Here is a 16,761-nt window from a genome sequence, read left to right as displayed (position 1 = left end):
TGATTTATCTACTCCCAATACTTTTTTACTTTTACTTTGTAAAGCTTTATTTCCTTCTTACATGGTTATCTAGCATTAGCTTTCCAGTTTAGTACTCCTACAGTCCTCCCCTCTTCTTCCTCATCACGAGTCACGTCTGCAACTGCGCTCATCTATTTTTTTTTTTAAATCTCATCATGCCATCAGTCGGTGCTCCTTAAATTTCTTGCTTCATCTTCAGATCTTCTTCATCAGTTTCTCTCTTTCTTTTTTTTATTTCTTTTTTTTTCACTTTAGATCCATGCCAGAATTTGAGATCGGAAAATCAAATTTCACTGATGTCTTACGATCGAACCGGCCTACGATTTGAACAATTTTTCAAGTTAGACCTCAGTTCAAGCGGTTCTCTCATATTTTCTATATGCCCGATTTTCACGTATAAAAAAATGTTTTGATGAACGGTTCACGGTTAATCAAGTCAAATCGTACGGTCCGGTCCAAATTTAAAAACCTTGATTAATATTATATAAAAAAAATGTATATTTTGTTTTAAAAAAAATTGTCAACCGATCATGAGATTTATCTCAGCACGTCACCCAACCAACTCTTGGGCTTTCCATTTTAACTTTTAAGTTTAAAAATAAATTTAAATAATAATAAAATGACAACTCATTCACACAATCACATTTTCCAAGCAATCTGATAACTTCTTCTACACTTCTACTTTTCTTTCCAGCACCTACTTCTCATATTTGAAATTGTGTCTTTCTCTCCTTTACTTCTCAGTCTCTCATCTTCGATCTTCCTCAGTTCTCAAGCAAATTATAACTATAACAGACCTGATGATAAGTCCCTCTTTCACAGCTTCATCCTTTACTCACTTTCCCTCTTTCTATTCCCGTCTCACTCATTCTTCCTCAAGAACATATCCAGCCAACCTGAAACCGCTCTTCATGAAGAAATTTTCTGCTCTTCACAAAGAAATTTTCTGAGGAAGAAACCGGAAAACCCGTGTCCAGTTCCAAAAACCGTGCAATTTGACCACAGGTCGAGAGTTTCACTGTAAAAATATAATTTCCCATTTTTGTGCTTAAAGAACCGTTTCAAGGAGCGGTTCCCGGTTAACCCAGTCAGATCATACGGTCTAATACAATGATATTTTGGAACGCGCTTAGCTAACAACTAGTGCACGCAGCACGTGTGCCATTTAGGAACCCCCTTGCTATAATAAATAAATAAAAGTAAACAACTACAAAGAAAGTTTCAAAGTTTGTGGGGATGGTCACACAACCATGTATTAAGGCCTCATCATGTTGCAATCACACAAAGGATACGGCCTAAATATTTCATTTACCGATCTTAACGGGAAGGTACATCTTTTTTCTTTTCTTTTTTTCTATTTATGTTTTTAATAATTCGATTATTACAACGTGTAGGGAAGCGATTCTTTTTCTTTTTTTTTTAATAAAAGTGACAAGATAATGCCGTTGAGGAATAAGGCTTTAGGCTAGATGATACATCTTTGAAGTGAAAGCCATAGAAGCTTAAGCAGCCAAATCAAGAGATACATCTGCCATAATAAATATTGCAGCAGCTCCCTCACAAAAAAATGTCACTAAGAGATGGTACAAAGCCTATTCTTTTCACCTAAATATGAAAGGCAGAATTAAATAAGAAAATTTGCCCAGTTACCAGCTTGCATTAGCTTATATCAAATGTAAGAATACAGCATTGGAGCCATCAAATCTATTCTCCAACTGTCAACCCAAACCCAAATTTGTAGTCTTTCTTTTTGTGGTCTATCTGCAAAACAGAAATTCAATAACTTGATAAATATCACAAATGCTCATAGAAGATTTCGCTATTGAAGCTCCATGTAGATTAACACTGGCAAAGTAGTAGGACCTATGTTAATGAAATTCATGTTTTACTAGAAATATAAGTAGAATACATGCTTCCATGTCATATGACTTGGCCAATATCCTACGGATTACTGAACTGCATATCCTTGTTTAGAATGTGACAACAGGAAAACAAAAGTAAATTTACCTCATAATCAATCAGCTAGCTAGTGGATGACCCATATATATTTTTGTTGGTAAGTTACTTGCCTAATTGGTGGGTGTTGAACCCACGAACTCATGCTCCGCCTTACCATAATAGTCTTGAACCCATAATGGTAAAACCTAATTAAATGACTGAGGAATAGAAGGGGTGAAAAAAAAAAAAAAAAAAAAAAAAGTACAACAGGGAAATGGACTGAATGATTTTCACTATTTTTTTTTCTTTAACATTGATTTTCTCCGTTGCGCTGGTGTGGAATCATTTGCATTGCTAGTGTCTGATATCCAAAACAAACTCATATTCCAGTAAACTAACTTTGAAGAATGGACCAAAAGATTTAAACCAAGGAGGAGCTACAGAAGAAGCATCAGCATAAATATAAAAGAAGACTGCTAACCTCCGCCGAGAGAATAAAATTGAGACCCATTTGTAATCTCTCTTCTAGAAAAGCAGACGTGCAGCCATTGGAATCAATCTTCCCTCTAAGACGACACTAAAACAACCAGAAAAATAGGCATATGATTAGTAGCAGATTTTAATGTCATTTAAAAATATATATATATATTGCAAGAGAATACATACGGCCAACCCTAACTAATCTATCAAGGACCCATAGCCAGTCCCAAAATTTTGGAACTAAGGCTTTGTTTGTTGTTGTTGTATTGCAAGAGACTTTCCTATTGATCATCAAAAACTAATTCTGCCTATTAATTGAGACTAACATATAGTGCCCTGAAACAATTTATGGTGTCTCATGTTGAAGAACAAAAAGTGCCAACAAAGCAACTTAACTAAACTATAACATGGTTGCATATCCTAGTTAACCTTTAAATTGATTGTCAACTTGGTAACCATCTCATGTTGGAAGGAACCCTAGGTTATTGATAACTACCAGTCACGAGAAAATAGAGCCAATGATAGTGTATTATGAACCATATCTGTCAAGAGGCATCAGTAGATTACCGATTTTTGCTATTATTAATGCATATGATTATTCAATTGATACAACAGCAAAAACCAAGCATTAGTCCTAAAACTCTAGAGTCAGTTGTAGATCCTCAATAGACTAATTAGAGCCGGCCACATGTATTATTTTCCATCATTCTATCTTTAACCACTAATAGATACATTGATAAGGGAAAAAAAAAAAAGAGATGGATTAAAGAAAACATTGCTTTTGGTATAACACATGCATATACATTAATTAGCTTTCTTCTGCATAGTTTCATCATATTGAAGTAAGCAATCTTTCAAAAATAAATTCAAGTAATTCCAGAACTACATCAAGAGCTTTGTAACACAATTGGCACCTCCTAATGTTTCCAACAAAGACGTCTAGGGTTCAAATCCTCCCTCCCCCCACTACTGAATTATCAAGAAATATAACTCTAGAACTACATCCCTTGGGAAAGTTCACTCTGCCAAGAACTAAACCTCATGAGGCAAATGTCAAGTCCAAATCTTATTCCCTTCCCTTGCAGCAACGCACTCATACAAAGATAAAATAAAACAAACAAAAACCACATGAAAGTAGATGCATCTACTAGCAAATGATAGGTAAAGGTTATAAGTAAACAACAAATTCAAATCATACTTGTCTGACTCTTCTTCTAAGCCTGTACTATAATTTTGTGGCTCAAATATCTATATTTGGTAATCTTTTACACAAGTAAGAACAACAGAAACCACAGATGCACGCAAGCAAACTCCAAAGTAATAAAACACCTAGCAAGTAGTCACATTCAATAGATAGTATATAATTTGCAAAAGCAGAATTCACCTGTCTAAGAATGTAATCATAGCCAACACTTGCGGTGACATCTCTTGACATGTAGTTGTACATAAAGTCTGATGCTAGAGAAACCTAAATAGAATAAAACAGTGTAAATGAGCATATCTACACATAAGTTTTCCAACAACGCAACTTTCTTACCTTCTCAGAAACTTTCTGAACATAACTGAGTGCAACCATTCCAGTGCTGGCAACTTGCCCTGTGGCAACCTGCAGCCAAAACATTGTAAAATGCAGGGAGATTAAAGAGTGTTAAATTGCAGGTCCTTAGTCTCAGATTCAAGCCTGTCACAACCAGAAACAGTAATATAATTCTCACATATTTATCTAATATTTCAAGTGCACATTCTTGTGTAGCAATATGAGAAAAACAAAAGCAAGAAATTTTCCATAAAACATTAACATTACCATCCAAAATTAACACCTCTAAAAAGAATACAAATCAGAAATTTTTTTCAGATACAAACACGACACCAGATGAAAACCAAACTACATTACCATCTTGTCAGTGTTGTAACGAGCAGCATAGCCAATACCCGACTTTCGATGCTGACCAGCCCAAAATACTTCACCACCCAAAGACAAATTCGGGGTCACACTCTGTAAGAAGAAATGCAGACTCAGATTTGTATTGGAAATGAAAACAAACTTATCAATACATGGCCAAGAGAGAGAAAGATAAAGCAATAGGAAAATAATTTGCAGAAGCGATATTCAATGGCCAAAGATTACAAAAATGTATCTGCTGTTTAGATCAATATAGAGAATGTAGTACCAAAAAATTTATAGGAACAGTGGTAAGACATAAAGTGAATGTAAAAAACTTTTCACCACATTTTTTGACATACAACTAGTGGACTGAGACTTTTCAAATCATCTCACTAATGAGACCAATATTAAGAATAACCACACAATCTACAACAAAAATCAACGCCAATATCACATAATGTATGAAAACAGAGAAGTTTAACACCAAAAAACCCAAAATTTCGTAATATATTGTGTGAGACGTAAAGGCCATAACAACATATCAAAATAATCTGTATATCATATTTTGCATATTTAAGCAATAGAAAAAAAGGGAACACTATGGATTGTCCAATATTGTTCATGCTACTATGCTAATCATTTTTGCTTTGAGGATTGTGAGGAAGGACAAAAAAGCCCATCAACTATGGTTTGTATCAGTGTGCTATCCTCAACTCACAAAAAAATATAACATAAAATATAATTACCCCTGTTCTACACTCAGTGGCTTCCACAGTTCTTCCTATGTTTTCTTTCATAGCCCATCCTTGTGATAAGTTCTACTGAAGCATAAGACTAGCTAATTTATAAATGTATTTTGAAATCTCCTCAAAATAAAACAACAAATTTGTACACATCTTTACATAACAGAACCTTTGGACAGATTATTCGATATAATCTCATCAGAGGAAATTCTACTTAACCAATGGGAATTTTGGACACGAGTGGAAACTTCAGAGGGACCACCTTAGGTATTCAAGAAAAACAGAGTGCAACTGTAAAGATATTGTTAGTGTCATGGAAAAAAGGGTGGAGGGGAATCTTCAGAAACCAGACATAGATAGGTCTGTGTAATATTTGTAAATTGTTTTTCGTAACCGATATTGGGCAATTTTCTACTTTGACCAATGACCATTCTCTAAGATTATTTTAAGTTGGTCAGTATCTCAAGTTTATTTATAGATCACAATTTAGCTCTGAAACTCTACTAAAAAAACAAAAATGTACAGTCTTTTGTTTTCACATGTATGTGACCCAAGAGCATAAGAATTAAGTTCTATGACACAAATTGCATGTGTCAAAAAATGATATCAACAGCTAGAGCATTATGTAAGCAGGTCATTTACCTGAATGTAATTGGCTCCAAATAAGGCACCATTACCAAGTTGAAACTGCGCCCTGTAGTCTTTGCCCTGTACAGTGAAATAAAATTCAAGAAGAATAGGAATAAAATCAGAACAGATCATTAAAATGTGCTTCCAAATTTTACTCATAAAAGTTCTACAGATGTCCTTAACACAGAGAGTTGAGCAAGCTACACCATTTGCACAACAAACAACAGTACATATTAACACTAGCTTTAACGAAATATATATTATCATTACAGATAGGTAGATAGTGGGAGAGGGGGAGGGGAAGGTGGGGTTCGAAGCACACACATCACTTTCCAGTATATTATATGGCAAGATAAAACAAATATTTTGATCCAATGCTCTAAATGTCAAAAGTAGAAAGATCAAAGAATAGGAGAGGGACAAGTATCATTCATAGACAAACCACAGACGAAAAGTAAGAGGCTTTAAAATGAGAGTTAGGAAAAAAAAAAAAGGCTCAAACAGGGACACAGAATGATGGAGGAGCACATGGTGCTTTACTGCAAGGCACAAGAAAGGCCACATGTAAAATAAGGTCCTGCAACCATTGAGATTAGCTGGCATATGGTAATCTATGTCTGCAACCCATGGACTCCGTGTGTTCTGCCTCCCATTACTTTGATGGAATAGAACTCAAACAGTGGGGACCTTCTAAGCATTACCATTGCTCTTTCTTATGATGTATACAGTCTTTTGTTGAAAATTCAGAAAGTGAGAATCAATATCCATAAACTGATTGGTGTAAATGGAGTAACCAAAACCTTAAATTTGGAAATTACAAAGCTACAACTGTTGCACAAATTCTAATTAGAAGATAAACAGGCTGATGTTTAATGGGTCCTGATCCATTGAGCATTCTCAAAAATCACATTAGCTTGGATTTTTTAAATCTTTGTAAATTAAGATCATGGCTATATTCTTAGTTTTTCTTATTTCTTTTGCATTTCTCTTGTATCTTTTTTTTCCCTAAAATAAAATGTTGTTACTTATCAGGAAAAATAAATGCCTTAAGCACAGTCATGGCAAGCATTGTGCCATTGAAGCATGAATTCTACCAATGATATTGTTCCCATCAAAATTGTCTCAAACTTATAAAAATTAAATATTAAAAAAGAAGAAGAAGAAGTTACTAACTGCAAATGGTCCTTAGCTACCATCTGACAAATTATGTTAAGCCTAACGAATGTAACAATTACGGCCCAGATAACTGAATCCTTAGTCAAAGAAAAGATTGATAAAACAGCCAATCCGGCAGTAATTTCTTTAATGAAATTATTCTCAGATACATAATTAGTCAATTAACATTCCCATGATTCTTCAATTATTCCAACCAATAACAATGTCCAAAATCACTCCCACCAGCTATCCCATTAAAATTTAGTTCAGGTATGATTATGCAATCTCCATAAACAAGAAATATAAAATCATTGTCACGATCAGATTCAAAAGCTTCATACACTCCTAATCAATGTTAATAATTAGAACAGCAGCCTCAGCTACCAGAGGGACCACATGTTCTTTAAAAGAAAATTCACTCCTTAGATTGCGTCAAACATTGCTGAGAATTCACAGACAAGATTCTCTCATCTAACAGACAAGTTGCCATGGAGCATGGAATAATCCTTAGACATAAACATAATTGATAAACAAGAATCTCATTAAGAAGGGGGGAAAAAGAAGCATGATTATAAGTGATAACATTAATACTCGACCTTGTAGTCAAAGTACGCAATGCCATGAGACATGTGTGGTTCATTTGTAAGCTGAAAAAAAGACAAACAAATCACTTAATTAGCTTAATAAAAAGTACAGTTTTTGGCTTTCTGCCCAAGAACTGTGACAGAAAGAGACAGAATCATAAAGAATAGACAATGATATTACCTGTGCATTAGCCTTTAGACTAAGATTTTCAATCAAATCGCATTTCAATCTAGCAGTTAGTCTCCCATCTGTCAATACCCTCCCAACAAGCATCAACTGCGAAAAACCCATAAATTTTTCATTGAGTCTTACAGGTACATAATTCCAAAAGTCACTATTATCAATAGAAACCTGGAAAAGCAAATGTGGGGATGACAACCTACCTTTGGGTCCATAAAGTTAGCACCAAACTCATACTGAGCAGTAGGGATTTTAATGGTTTCAGCAGACTGGGAAGGAATGGTTGTAGGTCCCATGTACACACTGGTAGATAGTTAATATAGTTATCAAAATCAACCAGTAAAACCAAAGAACCAAAGAAAAGTGAAGGAAANGGGGGGGGGGGGGGGGGGGGGGGGGGGGGGGGTTCTGGTGAATCCCAATTGCCTACTATGTCTCTCTAATTCTGATCTATAATTCACGCTCTAAGGGATTGAAGCAAGGTTAGGGAGTTTTGGACTCAGCTGGGTGTCGAGGAGGTAAATCCATCTTTTTTCAGTGGCAATTTGCACGAATGGAAAACTTAATACAAAAAAATACAGAGACCACTCCCCCTGGAATACCTCCTTCCTATTCGCTATTTGGCGCATCTGGAATCATAGGAACAACATTGTTTTCAATAATAAAACCATCCATCAAATTTTGGGTCATGAAATCTTTCGTGAAGCTATGGAGTATGAACACTATGTGAAGCTTCCTAAAATAGCTCCAGTTCAGGTGATAAAGAGGATTAGGTGGGAAAAGCCAGAGGTGGGTTGGTTCAAGCTTAATTCAAACGAATCCTCATTGGGCAATCCAAGCCTAGCTAGAAGTGGAAGGCTCATTCGAAATCGAGAAGGCGACTGGGTTTGTGGTTATGCTAGGAAGATAGGCACCACAATGAGTTTTGCTGCAGAACTTTGGGGCCTTAAAGATGGAATTCTGCAATGTTTAAACCTCCACTTACGTGCTATAGAGATCGAAATTGATGCTAAATCTATAGTTGAGCTGCTGAATAATCCAAGGGCTATTTAAAGTGTTGTTTCTGCCTTAGTGGATGATTGCAGGTACCTTATTTCCCAGCTTCCACGGGTTCGTGTTAAGCATTGTTTTAGAGAGGCCAATAGGTGTGCAGATTTTTTGGCAAGGCTGGGTTCGAATCAAGATAATAATTTCCTTGTTTTTAGAAGTCCGCTTGTGGACGTTTTGGATTTTCTTAAGGCTGATGCCAATGGTCTGTACTTAAACAGAATCTATTCTGAGCCTATTTTGGCTAGTTAGCTTCAGTAATACAATCCCTTTTACCAAAAAAAAAAAAGTAGAATTTATATCTTGTATATATATTTAAAAAAAAAAATTATGTTAAGCTCTTGTCTCTAGTATGGACATAAAAAGATTCATATCAGGTGCAATAGCCTAATACACGGTTGAGATTGAAAGTTCAAAAAATAAACTTTCAATTTCAACCATTGAATAAAAAAAAAGTTAACAAGTTGAAAAGTTAAAATTAAAAAATAAAAGTGGTAAAAAAGTGACGTGAATGAGTGTAGTGTAATTGCATCAGTTGCAATTCCTACCCTTAGAGCAATTACATCAATTTATGCAAAAAAAATTTCATTTTACACTGCTAAAACCTACTTTTTCTATTTTACACACGCATTTTTACAAAATACCCACATCAGTTTGTCTATTATGCACATTTATTCAAATAAAATATTCATTTCCTTAACACTTTCGTCTCTCTCAAAGACCCAACACAACCCGCACAGCCACCGTCATCAACCACCATCTCTCTCAAGATCAACGCCTCCAGCCTCCAATCACACCAAAATCCCAAAGAAAACCAGTTAAAAAAAAAAAAAAACAAACCCAATAAAAAAAATAAAAATAAAAAACCAAAAAACTCCAAAGATTGATGAGATGAGAGAAAGAGAGACCTGTGCGCCTGAGTCTGTTGTAGGCGACAGACTCATTCGCCTGAGCCTGAGAAAGAGAGAGCTGTGCACCAGAGAACTCCATTCGTGTTGTAGGCAACGGACTCGTTCGGCGACTCGGCTTGCTCGATCTTGTAGGCGACAGACTCGACTTGCTCCTCGGCAATTGGTGGAAGCTAGAGCAAGCCAGATTGATGAGATTAGAGATTGAGAGAGTGGTGCGCTTAAGTCTTTGAGGAAATGAGAAAGAGAGAGTCAGCATAGAGAGGTGAGAGAAAAAACAATAAAATATTAAATACACATGATATAGTAACCGTGCATATATGCACGGTTACTGTAACAATTGTACATAAATGCACAATTATGCACTCACTGATATGAATATTTTTTGGGCCAAAACATGTAAAAAGACCACCTTTTTTTTATTTTGTAAAAATTTACGCAGCTTGATATAATTGCTCTCGCTATTACACCGGATCCAAACCCGACGTAGAACATTAGCACATAAGTTTGTCAGTGGAAGTACAGAAGTAAGTCAAATAACAGAACTCTTTTCTTTATCCAAATCCGATGTAGAACATTAGCACATTGTTTGTCAGTAGAAGTACAGAAGTAACAGAACTCTTTTCTTTTTATTTGACTTGTCGGGACGATAATGTGAATGTTTGATCCCTAAGGCTAAAGTAGTACTTTTACTTTACCAAAAAGGGTTACTACACCTTTCCCCTCCTGAGTGTCTTAACCAGAAAAAGACGGATCGAAAAATTAACATGAGAACATTTAATGGGATAAATTGCGCCACAGCCGCACATGGTTCCATTAAGGTAAAGGCTGAGGTAGGGCTTATTTGGTTTTATTTTAAGGTTGATGCAGACGTATTTTATTTGTCTTCTATTCGCTCTGATCTCTGTAGTCTAACCTACTATTTTATATGATAATGAATAAAATAGATCTGGTAAACTTATCAAAAAAAAAAAAAAAAAAAAAGATCTGATAAAGTTTTTATTTTATTTATAAAAAAAAAAAAAAAAAAAAAAGATCTGATAAAGTTTTTATTTTATTTTATTTTTTATTTTAGAATAAGAGATCTATCATTTGAATCTCATTTAGACTAAAATTGATTTATATTTTGACCTATTAAGTAAGAGTAATAATAATGGAGCAAACATATAGGGTTAAAATTCTATTATATATATAATTAATTTAAGAAGAAAATTATTGATATTTGTCAATGAGAGACATGTTTTTACACATATTTATTGAACACAACTGTACATGCAATAGGAATGACAATTTTTTCCCACCTTGTAAGAGTGGTAGGCGAGGATGGGGCAAGATTTTTTTTTCTCACACCCCAAGGTGGGGTGGTGATGGGTTTAGGCTTTTTAACCCTACTCTGCTCTGTTAGTGTTAAAAACTTAATTTTTATCACTAAGTATTTAAACGTATGAATATTAAGATTTTTTTATTATTTTATTATGATATAGTCCTGTTAAACACTTTAGATAATATTATTCAGTTCTTACTAAAAATTAATTTAATTTGATGTAATAAATGTAATTGTAATTTCAAGTATAATTTTTTTTGAGAGAATCATTTCAAGTATATTTGTATTAATGAAATATGTTTTATAAAAAAAATTGTAATAGGTGTAGGGTGGAGTGTGACAGTAGATTAATACAAAGTAAATTTTTGCAGATTAGGGCAAAGCCCACTGAAGCCCTAAGGGGCAGGAATGGGGCAAGGCAATTTGCCCCACCATGCGGGATACGGCGGGAATGGGGTAAGAAAAAACCATGCGGGACGAGGGTGAAGACCCCATCCTTTGGCGCCGCCCTACTCTGTTGCCATCCCTGTTACACACATTTTGCACTGAAATATTTCCAAGTCTCAATATCAGCTTTCCACTACACTTATTCTTAGAGTCTATTTGACATTAGCTTCTATTATCAATTTTTAACTTTTACGTACAGTTTTTTAAAATCTTTTTTTTAAAATACTTTTTCTTACTTTTTTTTCAAGTTACAAGTATACTTTAGTATACTTTTAGCAAAAAAATTTCAGTAAAAAGCTAAATAAGTGGGCATTATCTCACATCGCTTAAATGTAACTCTTTCCCATTGTTTAGTATACTACAAGAGTTAGGCTCTTTTATAATGATACTTTGGGTTAAGTAATGAGTTTGAACTTGAAAAGAGAGTTGTGGGGACTCAAATTGGATTGACCCTGAGTGATGGGTTTTCAGCCCAATAAGCCCAAACAATAAATTTATAGAGAGTGGGGTGAAAGGTTTAGGTGCTGGCCGTCGATCACCAAGCATGAATTATCTTGCCACTAAGAAAAGTGCTAAGAGTTTCTCTTTCAAGGGGGGAGATGCTCCTCGGCCTGTGGCCGAGGAGGCCTTATTGTTCTCCCTCCCCCCTCTCCCTTGTTTACTTTACTAACTTTTCTTTTATAGTTTTCATCTTCCTATCCCCTCTCTCCATCTGTTGATCATCTATTTGCCTTCTTATCTGGCCATCCGTCCCATCAGAGGCCTTATCGGTACTCAAGTGGTTCACTCTGATCAACGTTATCCTGCCAAGGGGTTACCTCCCCATTAATGCGGCCAGGGGGAGTTAGTTGAATGCATTAAATGTGAGAATGACAGCTTACTTTGGGGTTAGTCTCTCTCTCTAAAATCCCCCTCGTCAGGCCGAGGATGAGGTGGTCCTCGGTGTGGATTGGGAAAAGAGGCTTCCCCCAAGTTAGCCTAACAACACCAACAAAAAATGGCATATGCTCCTCGGCCTGGGCCTTGGGCCTGTTTCGTGATGGGCCGAGGCTGTGAGGCTCATAGGCCCCACAATACTTATTATATGTTATAAAATTTGGAGAATCAACTTCAAATACATTAAATGTCATTAGAAATAGAAGAAATGAAAATGGTTAAAATCTTAAAAAAGATTTGAACCCCTTGTGGTAAATATTTAATAATTTTCACGAACTTATATGTACATTTTTTTTCATTGTATGTTAATAATTTACATTTGTTTCAATTGTTTCCCAAGTAATTAATTTTGAACAAGAATTTCATATAAAATTTTAAATTTTGTGGACAAATTATTTACTTTATTGTTGTTGGATCAGTATCACAATTTAATCTCACATTTTTTTAATAGTTACATTCACCCTATAAAGTTTGTATTAAAATAAAGCACACACTTTATTTAAATGGAATCTTAATGATTCCATTTTTGTTCAAATCTTAGTAATTCGAATATAATTTGTGGAATAACCCATAGGTGCAAATTGAAATTTACTCTATACTTTTTGTTGTTGCAATATTTTAGAACATGTCTCCATTTTACCACTAGGCATGGTTATATAATAAGTTAATAACCAAATTAAAGACTTATTTAGTTTAATTTGTATGATTTTTTTCCCCCTTGTTTTGCAAGCGACAAAATTGCATTCCAAAATGAGAGAAATACGTACATTGAGCAAAGTTACGTGAGGTAAAAGAAAATAAGTTTGAGGGCGACCCAGTGATGGCCATGGAAATTGTTGCAGAAAGACTCAATGATATGATTATGAGGTGGAAGAAGAAGATAGATAGACTCAAATTAATTTTAAATTATTATTTTTCCGTATTTGTTTGGTAGGTTTGATTTCTGTATTACACAAAATAGAATAACTCATAATTAATTTCAACTTCCATTCTATGTGCTTCCTTAAGAAGAATATTCTTTCTTCGTCATTACTGATGTAAGTAGCAAAACTTGAATACATATATAATGAAATTTGTCAAAGACTCAAAGTTCTATCACTTCTTAGATTCTATTTACTTGCACACGCTGAACAAGGCAAACATATGTAGACTATGTAGTTGTATAACTTCGATATAGATAACTGGTAAAGGCTCAGGACATATACATGCATGTTGTGTACAAGGCACAAAAATGTACTTAAAGTCTTGAACCGACTTCACTATCATTGTGGATTATCATTACACGACTATGTGAGTAAGACTAATGCGGAGCTTTATTCCAAATACAAGAACCTAAAAAAATGGACAAACTATTCATGTGTGGTGTATATTTTTGTTGGAAAGTTGCTTAGACTTTAGTCATTTTAACTTTTTAAGGTGAACTCGGAAACATTAGTCATAAGGTAGAGGATAATTTCAGATGGATCCTTGAGACATTTTAGAAAGTTAAATGTGAAAGTAGGGAAAGAAGCACTTCCCCTTTAGAAAGATACATTAGACTTCCTCTATTATATATAGTCACGTTGGCCTTCCTCTTATTGAGTGATTGCAAGCTAATTGTAACTCTGTGGTCTTATATAGTAAACATCGATCAATTGCCTTGGAATTTTTTATTTTTTTTCCTTTGGGTCTATGGTCTCTTATTGTTATATTGTAAACATCAAGTAACTGATTTTTTTGACATCTTTTTATATTTCTCATAAAAATAAAAATGGCATAAAAAATTTTCTAAAATAATCCACTAACAAATGTTCTAAGAGCACCCGTTAATTAAACCCTAAAAATAATTATTTATAAATTTTTTTTACTTACATGTAGAGTCGAGTAGCAAAACTTTGGATTATTAGGGATGGTCAAAGTAGTGGTGGCTCCAGGATTTTTTTTCAGGAGAGATCATTAAGAAACTTAAATTAAACAAAATTTAATAAAAAAAAGAACTTGAATATATCGAGTTATTGACAAAACAAATCACACAGATATATGACATTTTACCATTTCCTTCTAAAAGTCTTCATATTCTGACATCATTATGAGTTTTCATTATCTATTGTCAATGTGGGTAGGTGTAACAATTTTATTTTGTAAAGTTTGTCTAACATTTTGTATTTTTATGCAATTGTGATCTATTGTCATTGTTTTTCTAAAAATATTTTAAATTGAATGACAAAACTCAACCCATGTGCATTCTATTAATTATTGACCCAAAGAGCCACACTTATCCATACATATATAAATATATAATACATTATTAGTCTACTTAACCAATCAAATGTTTGAAGAATCACTGACTCTACTATTTTTTTAATCACTAACTTTATAACAAAATGTTATTATAACATGATAACCATACACACACATGTATAACAAACCCTCAATATTTCCTAATTACTTAAATTATATAAAGTTTTATTATATTTATACTATATATGCACACATTCACACAAATAATATTATAACAAAAATAAATAAATAAATAACGTACAAAATTAGTATTAGGCACACATTCGTACAAATAATATATAAATTTATAATAACAAGAGATACAATTACATCTGAAAAACACTCACTATTTACTCTTAAAGTCGGAGATACCGATAATCAGATAAAAAAATAAAATTCATGAGAGATAGATCTGTGATTTATGTTATTGGTTGGTTTGGAATGGACTGATTTGTATTGTTTAGTTTTGGGTTGAACTAATCTATGTCAAAGTATGCAAAATTTAAGCCAGGATGTACAAAAATATTTTTAAAAGTAATTTAAACTAATAAAATGATATTTTATACATACAATTTTTTTTTCCAAGCCAAGAGGTTCATTTGAACCCCTAAAGCATTAGTAACGCCACCCTTGGGTCGAAGGGAGGAGGCAGAGGGTGGCCATGGCACCCGGGTTTTAAAAAAATCCCTGCTCACTCTTGCAAATTTTATAAAAAATGAAAAATATGTATTTAGTTTTACTCATTGGACCCCAAGAAAAAATTCTCCCTTCGTCACTGGATCTATCCCTTGCTCTACATGGTTTTATTATACTAGATGCTCTGTTGGTGGTACCTTTTATTGGTAGTGCTGTTAAAGTTCACCTTGGATTAATCTCTCTAGTTGATGATGATTGTGAGGTATATCTTGTGGGGGATATCTCTTATAGAAGTCAATTCATGCATGTCTACAAGGAAGGAAGCAAACAAGTTTGACGATACCTTGGCAGCTTTAGAAAGGGATCTCATCAGGATCTGGATTTTAATATGCTTTCATATCCCCCAGAAAACGGTATTTGTTTTTATTAATTTTAATTATTCGGTTGACGATCTTGTACTTAATATTCTTTATAGATTGCTTTTTCCCATGTTTAATAATAATAATAAATAAATAAAAGCAGTTGAATATATATATATATATATATATATATTTTTAGTCATGTTAATGGGCGTCCTTAATATAATTGTTAATAAACTATTTTAAGAATATTTTGATAATAGTTTTATAAAAAATATAAGAAACCTTAAAAAATTAAAAAGTTTATAAATTACTTTTTAAACAAATGTCCTAAGAGCATCTGTTAACTTTTCTCATTTTTTATTCCGTAAGTTTTACAAATGTTGTTTTCAAAAACATAATTAAATAATTTATTTATTACGTTGATGTGATACTAATTGAGTGATTGTATTCTTTTTTTTACTTCAATTTATATGCTTTCTTTATTATATAGATAGTGGTTTTAAATTAATTGGTTTGATTTTGAAAATTTTGTCGAGAATATCCACGAAAGAGGAAAAAATTTCATTCTAGTTGTTATTATACTTAATAAAAACTGAGCAAGGAATTCTGATAAATACATAAACTTGAGCAAGGAATCAACAATAATTTCTATAAGGATCAAGTTTGATTTAGATAATATTCATCACCGCGTAAGATATAGAACATGCATCCATGCATGGAATAGAACAAATGATGTTTGCAACAATGCAAATATTAGCCAAATTGTCTCTGGAGTTTCATACTTCAGTTGAAATAATATACAATAAGATATATATGCATCCACTTAAGCTCTCAATTTATGCGTCAGCTTAATTAGAGTTCATCCTTAGAAACTGATGGTGGCACTTGCTCAGTATCCCAGCATGCTTTAGACGTGCTTAAGCTTTCAAACCAGACATCATCTGCAACAATGGCGTCTGCATCATTGTTGCGGTGCCATGACCAAAATGCATGTGTTTCGTTTAGAATCCTGAAGCGTCCATGGCCAAAGCTTGGCTCCCGATACAATGACAGAGGAGAAGCAGGTTCCTCATAACTACACATTACACCATATATATAATAAGTACACGTTGTTAACATTATTGAGTTTCATGAAGGAAACAAAAATTAATGGAATAGTTCTAATTTCCTTTGGTTATAATTTTAATGTGCATTTGGTTTAGTTTTTTTTTTTTTTTTTTTTTTT

General features: G+C 33.7%; 1 protein-coding gene across 1 annotated transcript; it reads right to left on the bottom strand.

Annotated features, from left to right (window-relative positions):
- Positions 1-1,466: 1,466 nt before the first annotated feature.
- On the bottom strand, positions 1,467-7,953 carry LOC112017157 (mitochondrial import receptor subunit TOM40-1). The gene is made up of 9 exons (XM_065782496.1): positions 7,821-7,953; positions 7,618-7,713; positions 7,449-7,499; positions 5,710-5,775; positions 4,334-4,435; positions 3,977-4,045; positions 3,824-3,907; positions 2,441-2,536; positions 1,467-1,782 (listed from the first exon to the last, which is right to left on the bottom strand). Exons 1-9 carry the CDS (start codon positions 7,911-7,913, stop codon positions 1,726-1,728), a joined length of 714 nt encoding a protein of 237 aa, XP_065638568.1. The 5' UTR covers positions 7,914-7,953; the 3' UTR covers positions 1,467-1,725.
- Between the last annotated feature and the right edge of the window lie 8,808 nt (positions 7,954-16,761).

Source organism: Quercus suber, unplaced genomic scaffold (assembly GCF_002906115.3).
Source record: "Quercus suber isolate HL8 unplaced genomic scaffold, Cork oak 2.0 scaffold_304, whole genome shotgun sequence".
Taxonomy (NCBI): domain Eukaryota; kingdom Viridiplantae; phylum Streptophyta; class Magnoliopsida; order Fagales; family Fagaceae; genus Quercus; species Quercus suber.
The sequence above is the reverse complement of the archived record's forward strand: the minus strand, read 5'-3'. Positions and strand labels throughout refer to the sequence as shown.